The 11033-nt window shown below is 28.0% G+C and overlaps 1 protein-coding gene across 2 annotated transcripts in view; it reads left to right on the forward strand.

Moving 5' to 3' along the window:
• LOC107616730 (bifunctional 3-dehydroquinate dehydratase/shikimate dehydrogenase, chloroplastic-like) overlaps window positions 1–11033 on the forward strand; it is a 15176-nt gene that overhangs the window by 2897 nt on the left and 1246 nt on the right. Inside the window, exons 4-11 of one of the 2 annotated variants that reach the window (XM_021111596.1) lie at window positions 860–1078; window positions 3851–4197; window positions 5038–5101; window positions 5312–5420; window positions 5513–5653; window positions 5736–5884; window positions 7370–7532; window positions 9690–9995. In XM_021111596.1, coding sequence (XP_020967255.1) covers window positions 860–1078; window positions 3851–4197; window positions 5038–5101; window positions 5312–5420; window positions 5513–5653; window positions 5736–5884; window positions 7370–7532; window positions 9690–9799 — 1302 coding nt within the window. In that variant the 3' untranslated portion in view covers window positions 9800–9995. Of the gene's footprint in view, window positions 1–859; window positions 1079–3850; window positions 4198–5037; window positions 5102–5311; window positions 5421–5512; window positions 5654–5735; window positions 5885–7369; window positions 7533–9689; window positions 9996–11033 lie in introns of those variants that run through there. The other variant, XM_016318664.2, reaches the window with a different exon arrangement.

Below are 11033 nucleotides of genomic sequence, written 5' to 3' on the forward strand. Positions count from 1 at the left end.
AAAATATTTTCTATGGGATTATATATATATAGCTAAGTTCCTGGTGGTCGCATCCATAGTGGCGAAGGATTCTACTATTGCGATTGAGGATTTTTTTAATTTTTCGATCCACTTTATCTAATTTTTGTAATTTTTTATTTTTGAAATTTCACAATAATTTATTAATCTCCTAAAAATGTTAATTAGTAGTTGTTTATTGATTCAGAATGTTTACCGTGGTTTATTAGTGTATTTACCATCATTACATCTAGTCAAATTCTTTTTCTCATAACTTAAAACATGCCACGTTTTAAGTTTGGATTGGTTGTTGGACCTTAGCCATCATAGTCATGAAACTAATAGAGCCACTAGAGACAGCACCTATATATATTATATGGTAAAACGCAAAGAGAAAAAAAAAAATGGTGGGATTGAAATAACTATCATTCTATATATTAAAAAAAAGACATTAATATTCCAATCTTTTTTTTTTTTTGTGTATTTTGACATAATAAGAACAAACATTCATTCATGAAATAGTCATATATAGTACTTACAGATAAGAGAAATTAAAACATTAGATCTAAGTCTAATGAAAAAAAATCAAACACTAGCTCTCCATGGTTTATTTCTTTCCACTTTAGGTTCAAAAAGAGAGAGAGAAAGAAACACAGAGGTTTACTTCAGAATGAGATCCGTGTCTATATAGTAAATACTGTACTTTACAATGTCCCTCGTTCTAAATGCAATCTATATATCTATTAAGAAATAAGAATAGTTTTCTTTTTATGATTCTTTTTTTTTTTATCTATTAACGTCAATTTATTATTTTATCATCATAAAATAGAGTATATAACTTTTGCTTAATTATTTACTGAAGGTAGCTCATGAATTCTACAAGTCCCTTGGAGGGAAGAAGCACGAGAATGTGAAGATCATAGTATCTTCACACAACTTTGAGAATACTCCATCCATTGAGGAATTGGGTAATCTTGCTGCTACAATTCAGTCTATTGGTGCTGACATCGTAAAGATTGCAACAACTGCCTTGGATATCACGGACTCAGCACGTGTTCTCCAAGTCCTAGTGCATTCTAAGGTATTTTCACCTTCACAAAAATTAAATCACCATTATATATTTTATACTTTTATTGTATTTTAGTTATAGATATAAATTTATGTTACAAGAATGATAGAGACTCATCAGAATTTATTATTTTTGTCATCAATAATTAAAAGTGTGAGCTAATTAAAATATGTTGTTGGATTACTAAATTAAAGTAATTGAGTTTATGACTAAAAGTGATAGCCAAAAACAATAAATTTTGAGTAATGCTAGGTAGCCAAAAAATAATTACAATATAGAAATGTCATGTAAAAATTTTCATTCTCTTGATAAGCAAGTGACATACACCTCCTTATCACTTATCATCCTTATCACCTATCATTTTGCCGCATATTTGGAGTCATTAATGTTCTTTCCAAAATCAATTTCAGTTTCTCTCAAATCAAATCTCTAACATCTCTCAATCACATTATTATCCATTAAATGCAATAATTCTCTGCAAAAATTATGAAAGCTAAATAATTAAAAAATTTTAACAACTTCTACTATACAACTTATATTTTTCATATATACTATTAAAAAATAAAATATAAAATATAAAATATAAACAAATATTTAAAAATAATTTTTTAAAAATAATTATTAACTCGTCATATTAAAATCAATAAATAAGCATACATATGAATATTAAAAAAAAATATTAAAATAATTAAAATCACGACCTACTAGTGCACATATGAGATAATTTGAAGAATACAATAAGACGTATAGTTTAAAATTTGATAATATTAATTATAAAAATTTATTAATTATAGACATCATAGGTATGAAATTATGAATATTATGAGTATAAATTATGGATGTTATTAATATGAAATTATAGATGTTATGTGGATAAATTTATGGATGTTATGAGTAAATTTATCAATTGAATAAATTAATTTAAGAATTTGACATTTTTTTAAATTCAATTATGATAAAATTTAAAAATATTTGTGTTAACTTAATAGTTACTTATACAATAACTAAAAAATGATACATGTATGGTTGTAATATCTAATAAACATGAATTTAATTTTTAGATATTAGTTGTATGTAATTATGGATGTTATGTATATAAACGTATGAATTTATGTGTATGAACATTGTAGTACAATATAATTATAAATACACAAAAAAAAAAAAATCAGTTTATTACCATACCTCATCAAAACTGGTGTGATTTTTCATATTCTCAAAAATTGATTGATTGACAATAACCTCGTCGGATGAGTCTGTCTGTTGTTCAAATTCTTCATCAGCACCTTCTACCATAAAGGTTAACTATACAAAAAGTGACTAATTTCACTATCGAGTATAACAAATAAAACACAATACTATAATTTTAGGTGCTAATTTCATTTTATTATGTATGTTAACGTGAATGTTAACTTCATGTAATTATGGATGTTATTCATATAAACTTATTGATTGCGTAAATCATGAACTTTACGCGAATATTATGCATATAACTAAAAAAAATTAGTGAGCAAAATCAAAAGATTTAAATACCAATTACTAAAAGAAAGTTTAAATATTAAAAAAATGCTTCTTATTTTAGCGATCAACATCATAAAACTATTTTAAAAAATTAAAGGTGTACATTTGAAACATATATAAAATGTATATAAAACATTCTTCTAAAATAATTATTGGTTTTCCAGTTTTTAGTCTCTATAAAAATTAGGTTTTTGTTAATAAGAGATCCAAAGATATAATTAAGGATACTACAAATAAAAATTTGTAAAAAAGATGTACAAAATAAATCAAAGGTGAAAGTATATCGTTGACATATTACGAAAACAATTTTAAATGTTTCTATTTTCATAAAACTATTTTTAAAAATTAAAAAATATAACAAAAATAATAAAAAATTTATTTTTCTAGACATAAATAACAAACAAATAATGATCAAGAATGTTACGCATATAATTAAAGTGCTAAAAAATACATAAAAAATAATCCGGACTATTACTATACCTCATCAGAGCTAGTATAGTTTTTTATATTCTCAGAAATTGATTGACTAGCAACAATTTCATCGGGTGAATCCGTCTGTTATTCAAATTCTTCAGCACCTTCTACCATAGGTATTGTATTAAGGTCGAAATCAATTGCCATACAAATTACAATGATAAAAATAATTTCTTGTAAAATTTCTTGGCTTATACACTATTGTGCTTGTAATGGTGTTATTCTTGTGATTTTTGAATGAATATAATTGAATTAACATAAAGTATATATTAGGATAGGTTTCATGTTTCATATCTCCAATAATTGATGATAAATATCATAACGGACAAAGAATCAATTGCAATTATTTAATGTAATTGATATTATAATTACTGTTCTTAAATATAATTATTATTAATCTTTATTGTATTTTTATATATAAAAATCAAATTATAAAAAAGAATATTAAGTATTGATTACAATAATGCCTAATAAAAAGGGATATGATTTTATAATTAATATCATTAATAAGTAAATTTGATAAGAACGGTGATAAGTAGAATAATAAGAGAGTGGGATAAAAAATAAAACTGATATTAAATGATATAAATGAAGTGAATTATGAAAAATTTTGGCTAATTATGGCCTAAATTTTGATGACCTTCTAGAATTTTTCTTATTTTAATATAACAGAAGTTTTTAATATATGATTTATTTTGAGCTATTTTATACTTGTTAATGAGTCCAGAACTTTATAAGTTGAAATATGAAGGACAGTTAACATTTTAACTGAACAATGATAATTGTATATAGGTGCCAATGATAGGAATAGCAACGGGGGAGAAAGGATTTATGACACGAATACTGTCAGCAAAGTTTGGAGGATTTCTTACCTTTGCTTCAATGGAGGCTGGAATTGAATCAGCAGCAGGGCAACCATGTATCAGTGACTTGCTGGATTTGTACAACTTTAGACTCATTGGACCAAATACCAAAGTGCATGGCGTTATTGGAAACCCAATTAGCCATAGCAAAAGCCCTCACCTTTACAATCCAGCTTTCAAGTTTGTGGGCTTTGATGGAATTTACTTGCCCTTCTTGGTTGATAGTGTCTCACATTTTCTTCACACTTTCTCATCTCTTGATTTTGTTGGGTACAGGTATGTAATTATGTATCCTAACATGGATTGTTTCTTCCTGTATGATTTGATTTTGGACATCTTTATGATACAGAATAGGCAAAATAACCATTTTTTCGAGTAATACTTTTTTTTTGTTATGCTAACTTACTATTGAAATTTGAAAGGAATGTGAATTTGTTTCAAGTAGAGTAAACAAATTAGAAGTTAGCTAGAGTAAACAAATAAAGAGAGCAGTTAGTTAGAGTAAACAAATGTAGCAGTTAGTTGGTTAGCATGAAAGTTAAGCAGCTTGAGTTAGTTAGAGGTATTTAGCTCGTGTAGGTGAGCATTTTATATTGGCACACAATCTTCAATGAAAAACGTCGTTTCACATAACACGGATCTCTTTCTCACTAGTGATGGTCATAAAACAATATGTATTTTACTCTGTTTGTTCATGTGAAACGCGTCATTTCGATGAAAATTAGACACTAATATAAAATGATGTCATCATTTTTATTCAGTATATTTGACAAGTAAACGTGCCAAATTAGAATGCTATTAACGAAGATGAGTTTAGGAATTAAGCGAGTTATGGTTGTAAATTTTGGGTACATCTTGGATCATTTAAAATTTTAAAAATCAATTTAAGTCCAATCTTAAATTTTATGATCAATTTGAGTAATAGCTCATATAAGCATCATCTCTCAGATCCGATAGAGATCGAAGCTTCTAGCACACTTTCAGATCAACGCACAACAACAAACTCTCCCTCTTTTGTATCTCAGCTCTGTTTCTTGCATTCTGAGAATCATAGTTTTCTTCTTTAATTTCCCAACCATTGTAGTTCTTCTTCTTATTATTTCTTTAATAATACAGTTACACGATTCCTCACAAGGAAGATGGACTTAGATGTTGCGATGAGGTGGATCCTATTGCCAAGGTACTTACCCTAAAAGCTTATCCCATAATTGTGGATGCTATGGTCTTAAACTGCAGTTGTAATTATAGTTAATTGTGGTGTAATGTGAAAATAAAAGTAATTAATTTATAGCCACAATGGGAGTTATAGACTGTAATTTAAAATAATATAAACTAATGTTTAGTGTTAACAAATGTTTAATTTCTAACAAAATCTTTGTTATTTTTTCAGGAAATAGGAGCTATTAGTTGCATGATTAAGAGGCTACAAGATGGAAAACTACTAGGTTACAATGTTGACTATCTTGGGGCCATTACAGCTATTGAGAAGGGACTAACAGGTCTCTATATGTTTCAATTATTTTTTATTTAAATTGTTAACTTAAAAACAAGCTTTTATTAATTAGTTACCTGTAAATATGTGAATTTGTAGAATCAATCGGAAGATCCAAATCTAGTTCACCTTTATCTGGAAGACTATTTGTGGTAATAGGAGCTGGTGGTGCAGGAAAAGCACTTGCATATGGTGCAAAAGTAAAAGGGGCAAGAGTTGTTGTTGCTAATCGTACATATGGTGTGATAATATTTCTGTCTTTGCTTTATTAGAATTATTATTCCTGATTAATTAACAATTATGCTTAATTAATTAATTTCAGCCAAGGCCAAAGAACTTGCTAAAAAAGTGGGAGGAGAGGCTATAGTTCTATCTGACTTAGAGAAGTTCCACCCAGAAGAAGGAATGGTTCTTGCAAATACTACATCTATTGGAATGAAACCAAATATTGATCACACACCCTTACCAAAGGTTTGGAGAGTTAGGGTTGCATAAAACCCTCAAAATGAGCTAAATTTATTGGGTTAACCCATTTACCCAACTTAAATGAATGAATTTTTATCTTTAAAATTAAGCTCGTAAAAATGAGAAGTTAAAGTGTTAAATGGACTTTACATGATTAATCCGACAAAATAGCAAGTTAAACAGAGTAATTTTGTTTAAACTAGCGATTTGTTTAAAATTTTGTTTTTTCATTTTCCAAAAAAAAAGAGTAATTTTTTTCAGTTTTCACTAGTCCGATTTAATGACCTAACTCCTTTACTAAAAAAATTGTTTGTTTACATTTTTTACTTAAAGCGACTGTTTTTGTAAAAAAAATAAAAATATTTTGGACCAAAACTATATTTTTATCTTTTTTTTTTTGAAATTGGGCAATAGACTAATCTATATAACTCATTATATTAGCTCATAGTCGTAAAGATCGGATCAGACACATTCGACTAAAAAATCGGTGAATCGGACCCCAACCAGTCCGGTTTAGTCTAAAGACTGTTTAAGATCAAGAACCGATAAAAACTAGTTAAGCTAGTAAAAATCGGTGGAAAATCAGTTCAATCGAACCGCTAAAAAAAAAATTCAAAAATTGATAAAAGTATGGTTTGAAGTTATTTCTTATTATCTCATCATATGCTAATTAATATAAATGTAATTAAATATGTATAAATAAGAAAGATCAAATATTTTTATTAATAATAATATAATTTTTTTATGATTATATAATATTTATTAATATTTTTTAATAAATATTTATAATAATAACAATATAATAAATATAAAAATATTTTAATATAAAAATAATTTAAAAAATTTTTATCATGAAAAAATATTATAATTTTTATATACTTATTTAATAATAATCGGATTATAACTTATTGATTATAATTTATTGAAATTTAATTGTTTTTAAAATATTAATTAAAATATGTATTTTAAATTTTAATTTTAAATTTTGGCTATTTTATATTTTTTATTTACATAGAATCGGCTAAACCAATAATTCATCAGTTAAACCAATAAATTAATAACCAATAGTTTGACTAACTCAATCACCAATTTAATTCTTACAACTATGTCTTGGCCATGAGCGGTTTAAGCTTAAAAAGTAAAATTAGTGAATAAACAAAAATAAACGAGATAACTCCTTTGATAACACTAGTGTTGCATTTACATATATGTGCATACTGTTAATTTCGTGTTTTTTTGTCAACAATATATTAATTCGAAGGGTTAGTTATTAGTTCTTATTTGATAAGTGTGTGAATAAATTTCAGTTAAAAAAATGTTGGTGGTAGAAGAATCGCATCAGATAACAAGATATGGGCCTGAATTTGGTTAATTAAGCAAACAAATCAATTTCACAGAGCTTTCACTCCTTGCTGGGTCTTAACTAATCTCAAGTTATTATATAAGTAGATTTCATGCCACTTAGTGTTTGTATATTATATTAACATGCAGGAAGCCCTGAAACACTATTGTTTGGTGTTTGATGCTATATACACACCCAAATCAACAAGACTCCTTCAAGAAGCGCAAGAAGTTGGAGCTGCCGTAGTCTATGGTACAGAAATGTTCATCAACCAAGCATTTGTGCAGTTTGAAAATTTCACAAATTTGCCTGGTATGTACCAAAGAAAAAAAAAAGAGACATTCTAATAAAAAGTGAAGACTTTGAGTTAATATTCAATTTGGTCTCCAAAATTTAAGGTCGGATTTAAATTGACCCCTAAAATTACAATTGACTCAATTCGGTTCCCAAAATTTATAATAGTAACTCATATTAGCCCCTGAGCTGATTTCCGTAAATGGCGTGTTGATTTTACATGTTAACTTGTCAAGATTTGGATTTCTCACCTAGATTTCATATGACTAAGACTTGCTAGGCCTCCTAGAAGCTTGATTGGCTCCCAACATCCTTACGAAGATGACAATAACAAATTCAATTTGAAAATTTTGCGGTTCTCGGAGCAACAATCAAGCTTTTGGAACTCTAATAAATCTTGATCACATGAAAATTTGGCAAGGAATCTAAATCGTAACAAGTTAATGTATAAAATCAACACGTTGTTAACGGAGACTAGTTCAAGGATTAATGTGAGTTATGATTATAAATTTTGGGATCCAATTTAAGTCAATTGAATTTTTAAGGGTCAAATTGAATCTGATTTCAAATTTTAGGGACTGAATATTAACTCGAATATTTTTATTTGAGGAGTGCTAGGGCCAGCAATTTTTGTGTTTTGTAACCATCAATTGACCATCAATAGTCCTTTTAATGGTGTGAGATTACATCCAATGGTGGGAGATCACTCACTTTTCTTTTGATGGTTAAGTGCTAGCCACAAAACATAAAAGTTACTACCCCCTAGACTTTTCCTTTTTATATAGAATTTTTATTGTACAGTGTAAAGATCTTTTTAAAATGAAAAAGTATAGGTAGACAATGAAAATATTAAACATGAACAATGGATATATTAGATGTTCATTTCACTAGGTGTACAGATGGTTATTATAATATTAAGATTTAGGTAGATAATTTGGAGATGTGGTGTGTTTTAATTTGATTGGTAGTTATTCATATTGTTCAAAAAAATTATTCGTTACCTAGCATAACCCTTTTAAAATCATTCCAAAGAGTGACATGTACCTTTGAAGTTTAAATTTTCTTGTTTTAATTAATAAATGTAGCGGATTAACAACAATTACAAAAAGTAACTTTATAAAGAGAAAAAAAATATGGTACCACAACCCACAGGCCACAATGCACCGTGGGTGTTGCTAATGTTCTTGTTACTTTTTTATTTTTTAATTATTTTTTAATAATTGTTTTATATATCTATTAATTAAAAAAATAAAAATATAAATGAAAGAGCATATGTCCCTCTTTTGAATAATTTTTAAAAAATCTATAAAAACTCTATTAAAAATGCATTTTATTTTATTTCTTTTATTTAGCTAGACAACTTCATACACCACTTTCTTAAATAACTCATCACTTGAATTTTATGTAATTTCGTTTGATTTGCATGACAGTTTAATTTTTTTTTTTAGTATTCAGCCTACACTGCACATAGTGTCACACAATTGGGTAAATCAAATAAAAATAAAATTCAAATAGTTGTACGCTCTCTGTGTAATTTTACACGAGGAGTGTGATGAGTCATTTGAAAAAGTTGTTAATTTAAGTTGTAGTTTTTTTTAATAAAGTAATAAAACTGATCATGAAAAATTACGACACTAATAAATATGACTATAGAAAAATTAAAACTAACTTATAACTACGAAAGATAGATTTCAATAGAAAATATTATTTAAACCCTAAATATATATTAAAAATTTTTAATTCACTCTTCTAAATTAACCTAATCATTCCTAATTTCTTTCCTAAATTCTCTTTTTTCTCATCATTCAATGTGTTAGAATATAATTAGGATCAATTAGAATCAATTAGAATATTTAGTATATCTTAATATTTATTATATAATTAGGTTATTTTTATTGTTCTCTCTCCCCTTTCTAACATGGTATCAGAGCCATGGTATCCTCCTTGAAGAGGATAGGTTATTTTTCTTGTGGTGAAATCACTGTAGTTTTTGCTTTTTTTTTTCTATGCCATTCTTCTTTTCCTTTTGTCATTCCTTTGATGCTTTTTCACCTCACCGACTAGCCTATTTTCTCTGTCTTGTGTTTTTTCAAGTCCAATAATCAAACACCTTTGTCATCTGCTACTTACCTATTCTCATGAAGAAATCATCTAATTTTCGCTCTCTTTCGGCAGTTTCGTCTACGTTCTCTCGTGGCAGTTCCATCTGTATTCTCTCGTGGCAGTTTCGTTTGTGTTCTCTCGTGGCAATTCCGTCTGCGTTTTCTCGTGGCAGTTCCGTCTGAGTTTCGTATGTGTTTCCTTGTGACAGTTCCGTCTGCGTTTCTTTTTGGCAGTTCCGTCTGCACTTCCTTCAGACAAGCGACAATTCCATCTGCGCTTTCTTCAGACAAGCGGCAGTTCCGTCTGCGCTTCCTTCAGACTAGCGGCAGTTTCCTCTGCACTTCCTTCAGACAAGCGGCAGTTCCATCTGCGCTTCCTTCTGGCAGTTCCGTCTGCACCCGTTTTATCAGTTTATGCAGTTTTTTCTCTTTATTTGTTATTTTAAATAAGTTTCAAACTCAAGTGAACTCAAGTTGTCACTTGAGTTTGAGGGGGATGTTAGAATATAATTAGGATCAATTAGAATTATTTAGTATATGAATATTTATTATAGAATATTACATCTTTATTATTATGATTCTCTTAGCCCCTATATTGTATCATTTCACACAACTTGAATAGACAACTTGATTACACTTAATAATATACAAATCCTTCTTCCAGTTTAGTCTCTTGTTTCTAACATAATGGTTATCTCCTATTACTATATTTTTCTTTTCACTTTCACTTGTTACTTTTTAAACACGAACTAAATTCCACTCTCCACTCTCGAATTTCTCAATTTTCAGTTTTGATGGCCTCCTTCAAACCCTTTAATTTCCCAAAATTCAACCCTAATTAATTCTGCTATGAACAACACCATCACCAATAACACCAACAATTTCAACATAACTGATTCTTGTGACTTATCGTCACACTTTCAAAAAGCTGACAACAATGACAATCACTATAACAACAATAACAATTCCTTTATCGGTGAAATATAATGCTTTTGTCCTTCTTCACCTAAAATATTTATAATGTTGGATGCGGTTCTAATAACTATATTACTAGTACTTATTGAATGTTGACAAGCCACAAAAAAAAAAGCCACTGCAATGAAAAAAACATAATTTCATCTGTTTCTATCCCCAAACGCACCAGAAAAAAATTTATTGTTTTGTTTGGATGATTATAACATAAAAACAAAATTTGGATGATAAAATTTGGGAGAGAAATTAAAAGTAAGGAATTGGAGTGAGAGAAGATTGGAGAGGAGAAAGGGTTATTATTAGTGAACAAAAGAGGAGAGGTTGAAAAAAAATTAAAAGATTGAAAATGGTAATGAAGAGTATTGGGATTAAAAATAGATTAAGATTAGAATTTGATAGTAATTAGATTAGGTTAGATGAATAATTTAAAATTTTTTATAATACT

The sequence above is a fragment of the Arachis ipaensis genome, chromosome B09 (genome assembly GCF_000816755.2).
Source record: "Arachis ipaensis cultivar K30076 chromosome B09, Araip1.1, whole genome shotgun sequence".
Taxonomy (NCBI): domain Eukaryota; kingdom Viridiplantae; phylum Streptophyta; class Magnoliopsida; order Fabales; family Fabaceae; genus Arachis; species Arachis ipaensis.